At 33.9% G+C, this 7,451-nt stretch overlaps 1 protein-coding gene across 1 annotated transcript; it reads right to left on the bottom strand.

Annotated features, from left to right (window-relative positions):
- Nucleotides 1-4,369: 4,369 nt before the first annotated feature.
- On the bottom strand, nt 4,370-5,737 carry LOC109217090. The gene is made up of 2 exons (XM_019381322.1): nt 5,146-5,737; nt 4,370-4,784 (listed from the first exon to the last, which is right to left on the bottom strand). Exons 1-2 carry the CDS (start codon nt 5,508-5,510, stop codon nt 4,502-4,504), a joined length of 648 nt encoding a protein of 215 aa, XP_019236867.1. The 5' UTR covers nt 5,511-5,737; the 3' UTR covers nt 4,370-4,501.
- Nucleotides 5,738-7,451: the final 1,714 nt, after the last annotated feature.

The following is a 7,451-nucleotide window of genomic DNA, read 5'->3' as shown; positions in this document are numbered from 1 at the left end:
GTATAGGCATGGTGACGAGTATCTATACGTCGGTGTCAAGCATGCCCGTGAGTCTAGTATTGTAATCGTTGTGACTCCGTTGTGGTTTATTCATGCCTAATGTGATGATTATCATTGTTGGTTCCCTTGCCGGGATGTTATTGTTTATGATATTGTCTCCCTTGCCGGGATATTGTTGTTGTACTCTTCTTCCCTTCCCGGGATGTTATTTTTTATGATATTGTCTCCCTTGCCGGGATATTATTGTTGTACTCTTGTTACCTTGCCGGGATGTTATTGTTTATGATATTGTCTCCCTTGCCGGGATATTGTTGTTGTACTCTTGTTCCCTTGCCGGGATGTTGTTGTTGTACTCTTGTTCCCTTGCCGGGATGTTATTGTTTACGATATTGTCTCCCTTGCCGGGGTATTGTTGTTGTACTCTTGTGCCCTTGCCGGGATTCCTTGTGATTGATATTGATATATGAAATGGGAGCGGGTTGTACGCCTGCAACAAGATATATGAAATGGGAGCAGGTTGCACGCCTGCAACGAGATATATGAAATGGGAGCGGGTTGAACGCCTGCAACAAGATATATGAAATGGGAGCGGGTTGCATGCCTGCAACGAGAAATATGAAATGGGATCGGGTTGCATGCCTGCAACGAGATATATGAAATGGGATCGAGTTGCACGCATGCAACAAGATATTTGAAATGGGATCGGGTTGCACGTCTGCAACAAGAAAGAGATGAAAGTGAATACTGTGTTTGTTTCTCTTATCCTTGTTAGAATACTGTGTTTGTTTCTCTTATTCTTGTTAGCAATTGAATTTTGGTTTCTCTACATTCCTCTTCGATATTCTGTTGTTATCTGATACTCCCCGCAACATGTTTTTCCCCCTCCCACCTTTACTGTGGACACCTGCTTTTATTTTCCGCTGTATATGATTTAACTTCACAGGTTTATTTGGTAGTCTGGTCCTAGCTTCATCACTACTTCGCCGGGGTTAAGCCAGGCACTTACCAGCACATGGAGTCGGTTGTGCTGATACTACACTCTGCACTCTTTTGTGCAGATCTCGATACTGTAGTTTTCGGATCGCAGTGAGGTTGCTGCTTCCAGTTCACCAGGCAACCCGAGGTAGTCCTGTAGGCGTCCGCAGGCCTTGGCGTCTCCTTCTATCCTTTCATTCTATTTCTTTCATGTATTCCAGAGACAGCATTGTATTAATCTTTCAGACCTTTATTTGTAGTATTCTTAGACAGTCTGTGAAATTGTGACACCAGTTTTGGGTAGTTTTGTTATGGATTGGTATTGGTAGCATTATTAAAACATTGCATTTCAATCTTCCGCTTATTAAATACTGTTGTTTCTTAAATGTTGGTTCTTAATTGTTAATGGATTAAAATAGAAACAAGGTAAATAATTCAATTGGTTGGCTTACCTAGCTTTCACTAATAGGCGCCATCACGACTCCCGAGGGTGAAAAATGCGGGTCGTGACAACTGCTATTTAGGAATTAGCAATACGTCCTGAATTTCCGTTTTTTAGCTTAATTTTTCAAGACATAAGTGCCTGAGTTCTCCTCAAGTTAAAATTTTTAGTTTAAAATTTCAGGACAAATAAATACTAGCCAATCTCTAAGTAACATCCTTGAGAATGACTATCCGTGCACTTGCCCCCACCATTTCGTTATGTACAAGCCCAATATGATGTGTTGAAGGGCCTCACTGTTCACCTTGATCTAACTAAAGATCGTGGGTAGAAGTGGCAAACGGGCGGATCGGGTCGGATGCGGTTCGGGTAAAAAACGGGTAAAATATTTGACCCGAATCATATTTAATACGGATAAAAAACGGGTTAACCGGCGGATAAAACGGTTAACCGTATTATCCGTTCATGGCTTCACATTAGCCTCAACTGTTCAGTGACCCAGTTGAACATCAAGCAGAACGGAGGAAGGTACAATTGACAGCCATCAACTACATGTATAAAATTCATTCCTATACCACTCTACTATTGAACCCCCGCATTAACGGAAAATACTATCTAAAAAGTACAATACATAATTAAGAGTACAATTAATTACTCTTTTTTCTTCTTAAATATTGCACTAATAATTTGGTACAATAACAACATACCCTGTATAATCTCACGAGTGAGGTCTGGGAAGGATAGTGTATGCGCATACTTTACCCTTACCCCGTGAAGATAGAAAGACTGTTTTCGAAGACCCTCGGCTCAAGGACACACTAATAATTTCGTGTAAAATAAAAATAAAAGTCGAGCAAGTTTGAAAGAGATAAAACAACACGACCTTAGACAAACCTTAGGATTATTGATAGGGGTGGAGCCATGATTCTGAACCTGCTTAATCGTAGCTTGTTTTAGTTACTGAGTTCGCAATTAAATAATTATATGTTTTAATGGATTTTCTAATACAAATACTAATTCATTCGAAATCGTAGCTAATATTGCATCTCCACCAACTACTAATGGTTGGTGATATTAATAAAAATTCATAAATTCAGTTAAAAAGATAATTATATCTTCGCGCTAAACACTCTTAACAAAAGTTATTCACTACGAGATTTTAATTACGTTGGTCAATAACATTATCCATTATCTTTTGACATGATTCACACATTTTATTATAATCAATTTCAACAGAACAATATTCCTAATGAATTATACATTTGCTCCTGTTGTGTGCTTTTGGGGTAAAAGGGGGCGAAAATGCTTTTGGGGGAGGTTTTGACTTTATTACCCATGGATAACTGGTGGTTACCCATTTAAAATATGGATAATATGGGTAATATTCGTATATGATCCGTTTTTAAAATGTTTATTATCCAACCCATACTTTAGCAGATCATATGGGTGGTTACTTATTTTGTTTTACCCATTTTGCCACCTCTAATCGTGGGTAGTCCAACTCCATGTGTTATCATTGGGCTCATTTTTCCAATGAAATTCCATTTGTATCACTGGACTCCGTTTTAAAATGAGACTGTCTAATCTGAAGAATTAAAGGCAGCTCAAAACGATATATGTTTTAGGAGTGATTTTATTTTGGGAAACTTACAAAAATGTCCCAAATAAATCTCAACTTACCAATCTCTAGCCATTAATCATAAACTTACCAAAACTAGCCAACAAAAATTAAAACACCAAATAATAAGGTTCTTTCTTTCAAAGAATCACATGCAAAAATCACCTTCCATATTTTTAAGCGTGATTAGCAACATTAGATACAAGACGGAAAGGAAATTTCATAGACGGGGTAGCAAATAAGGTGATGAAATACAAAAATATATACAATATTCCAAAAATCTAAGCAAAAAAGGAATTTTTTCAACGGGTATAGTTGAAATTCATTGAAAATATATAGATAAGTCAATATACAAAATTTGAGGAAGATTGAAGGTGATTTGGACTGGTTTTGTATTAAAATTCATAATTAAATCGAGTTCAAAAAAGTCTTCTGCGACACATGTATCAACCATGTATCACGCATGTATCACACACACATAGGCATACATGGATATACATGTGATACACAATTGATACAAATATGATACATATGTGATACACAAATGATATCCTTTTTTTTCATTTTCAGTTTTTACGTCGAATTTTCAATTTAAACCACCTCAAAACTTCACCAAATCATCCCAAAATTGAGATTCAAGCTCCTTAAGTTGTGCCCAATCTATTCTAATAACACCCACTCAAAACAAAGTAAAAATTTAATATTTTTTTGCTTCAAATAGCTAATTGGCTAATATTAGTAATATTTTATCAATTGGCCAATTTTTGTAATGAGCTACTTATAAATGGACATAGCTGGTAATTTTCCTTTTATTTTGTGCCTCACACAACTTGCGCTAGTTGTGTGAGGCCTCTTTTTATCTCACATATTTATGGACCCATATCTTACACATCTGGGTCCATAAAATTCTAGGACCATATTGTGATATAACTAATGTCAGTTGTGTAAGGCACAAAATAAAATTTTTCATGCTTTAGGGTCTCATTGTTTTTTTTGGCCCTTTCGTGAATAAAGATGGAAGAGAGGTCATCAACCACAGTAGGCTACCAAGTCAGAATTTGTAATCATGATGCCATGTCTACAAAATTCGTAAATTATACTAGTCAAATCAAACATGTCTACAAAATTCGTAAATTATACTAGTCAAATCAAACAACCGTATAATTATCTCGTTTGTTTCAATATTTTTAGTTATTATAATATTATAGAGTATATATTATAACATAACATGAAATATTAATTTTAAAGGAAATTTGATTTGTTATAATGAACTGTTGTTGTTATAAAGGATGCCTGTTATATAAATGTCTCACACTCGCTCTCACTATACTCAGTTTCCACAAAGCCGCAAATATATTATTCAAAAGTTAATATACAGAACGTCTCTATCTTAATTCCCTTTTGTCTTTTAGTTAAAAGGAATAAGGTTAATATACTAAGGTGATGATATATATCTAATAAACAAACTAGGTTCTTTGCACAGGAATTAGAGGGGACCTGCTCCTGCTTATAGTAGAATTTGCCTTTCTATTAAAACAAGATGATAAAAATGATCTCCTTGAAGCTTTCTTCAATATGGTTGCCTTAGGAAGAGTGTATGACTTGTAATAAGGATCCAGGCCAGCTCCATAGCTCTTGCACCCCTTCATTTTCCTACTATAGGGAGTTTCTTTCTTTGGAAGATCTTCTACAATTGTCACTCTTGTAAAACTCTCTGATTTACCCTCGTAGTACTTGGAAAGCCCTCTCCTGCATTCATATATTTAAACATGCTAGCCCTCAAATTCACAAAGCTTCTCATGATACAAGCTAAGAGATAGATAATTTTAATTCATAACAGGATTTTCTTTTTTCAATTTGAGTGTAACTTTTATACACTGACAATAATAGTATATTAGCAACAAAAAAAAAAAGAAGAAGAAGAAGAAGATAATAACAGTATAGTTTACTTAAAAAGGCTAAAGTTAACCATCCATAAAAAGTAAATTAGAAACATGAAAAATAAGGTAACTTATTTAACATATCATGTGGTAAAACATACGGACCGTATAAATATTCTATACGGTTAGTGTATATAAGTTAAAATCGTTCAACTAATTAGATCACTTACTTGATAGGTAATTGCGCCATAAGGTTTGATAAATCGTACAAAGACGAAGTACATGAAGTGGATGAGGATGCATCATCCATTGTTTCAAGCGAAGAAGAACAAGATGCATTTGAGATCGTTGATTCTACAACGGACGAAGATGAAGGGCTATTATTGTTGTATGTTTCACAACGATCTTGATTGCCTTCAGTGATCGTACATAAAGAATGATCTTTATCCTCCATATTACTACCACATCTAAACCATTGATCTTGAAACATGCCATCCCCCATTTTGAGTAATTCTTGAAATCGGAGAAGAAGATATAATGCAAAAGGAACATGGGGTTTTTCTGAATTCTGAGGAAGCAAGTAATAGGCATGCATAAAAAGATAATGTGTGGATTTAGTTAACTTTCACTTTGGGACTTATGATAGGGGAATACAAAGAATTTGTACAGGTGATGAAGATAGAACAAGATTAGCATAGAAAGTTGTACAGGTGTCGGAAATTGAAGTATATAGCACGACAAGCATATGGAATGGACTGTCCAAATAGTGGGACTTTGATAATGAAAATAAAATTTTCAATTGAATTTGTCCTGCCAGCGTGCCTTATCCTCAGATTCGAGATTATCTTGTTCTCTATATATGGTTGGTTTCAAATGAATGTCTTGAATAGAGTGGCACTAACTTGAAGAAGATAAGCACGACGAACCAATCGTGCATATAAGTTTAATTTTTATACAGCGAAAATTAAATTTTACATAATTTAAGCTATTTACATAATAATTAAATGTAATTATTTAAAAAATTACAAACTTGTAAATAGGATGAGTTACTTATTATATTAAAATTCATTAATTTTGTAAGTTCAAATCGAGTATACATATTAAATTCATATATTATACGCTTGGAACTTGGGAAGGGGAAACCATTCATATCCGTGTCACTGTTTGTTTTGCCCTCTTAGGCCCTCACTTGACCAAGAATTTTGCCGTGGCTTTTCTACCAGTTTCTTTTTAAACTTACACAAATGTTCCAAATAAATCTCAACTTACCAACCTCTAGCCATTAGTGATAGACTTATCAAAACTAGCCAACAAAAATTGAAAAACCAAATAATATGGTTCTTTCTCTCAAAGAATCACATGAAAAAATAACCTTCCATATTTTTAAGTGTGATTAGCAACATTAGATACAAGATGGAAAAGAAATTTCATGGACGGGGTAGCAAATAAGGTGATGAAATACAAAAATCTATACAAATATTTCAAAAATCTAACAAAAAAGGAACTTTTTCAATGGGTATAGTTGAAATTCATTGAAAATATATAGATAAGTCAATATACAAAATGAGGAAGATTGGAGGTGATTTGGACTGGTTTTGTATCAAAATTGATAATTAAATCGAGTTCAAAAAAGTCTTCAGTGACACATGTATCACGCATGTATCTCACACACAGGTATACATGGATATACATGTGATACACAATTGATACAAATATGATACATATGTGATGCACAAATGATACACAGTGTGATACACATATCATTTTTTTTTATGTTCAGCTTTTACTTCGAATTTTCAATTCAAACCACCTCAAAACTTCACCAAATCATCCCAAAACTGAGATTCAAGCCCCTTAAGTTGTGCCCAATCTATTCTAATAACACCCACTCAAAATAAAGCAAAAATTTGATATTTTTTTTGTTGCTACAAATAGCTAATTGGCTAATATTAGTAATATTTTATCAATTGGCCAATTTTTGTAATGAGCTACCTATAAATGGACATAGCTGGTAATTTCTCGTTTTTTTATGTGTGTTTATCTATCAAATGTTTGAGTATTTTTTTCCCACTAAAAAATAAAATAAAAAGTATAATTATAAAAGAACGAGGATATATGAAATGGGAGAAATTCTTTTTTTTTTTCCTTCTTTCTTCTCGTATAAGGGGTAATGATTTAGACTTTTAAGCACGGGGTAAATTTCATAAATGGTCATATAACTATGACTTTTTTTCACCAAAGTCATATAACTTTGTTTTATCACACAAAAATCATATAACAATGTCATATAACTTTGGTTTCTCACACAAAAAACATAAAACTTTCACTAACTCACATAAAAATCATAGAGGCCGGAAAACAAATTTTCTTTCTTATTATACGTGTTTTTATTTTTTATTTTCAGTCTAATAAATAATTACCCGATTAAAATAGGAGAATATGAGTATATTTTTAGCCCTCCCAAAAATAATAGCCGATAAAATATTTTTATATGTGTGTGTATTATATACATATAACACACACACACACACACACA

Source organism: Nicotiana attenuata, unplaced genomic scaffold (genome assembly GCF_001879085.1).
Source record: "Nicotiana attenuata strain UT unplaced genomic scaffold, NIATTr2, whole genome shotgun sequence".
In the NCBI taxonomy this organism is placed as follows: Eukaryota; Viridiplantae; Streptophyta; class Magnoliopsida; order Solanales; family Solanaceae; genus Nicotiana; species Nicotiana attenuata.
Note: the sequence above shows the minus strand (reverse complement) of the source record. Positions and strands in the feature narration are given on the sequence as shown.

Excerpts from the sequence above, each read along its gene's own strand:
- LOC109217090 (XM_019381322.1), bottom strand. The coding sequence starts at position 5,510 with ATGCATGCCTATTACTTGCTTCCTCAGAATTCAGAAAAACCCCATGTT. Across the intron at positions 4,785-5,145 it reads ATGGCGCAATTACCTATCAA|GAGAGGGCTTTCCAAGTACT; the intron begins GTAAGTGATCTA and ends ATATGAATGCAG.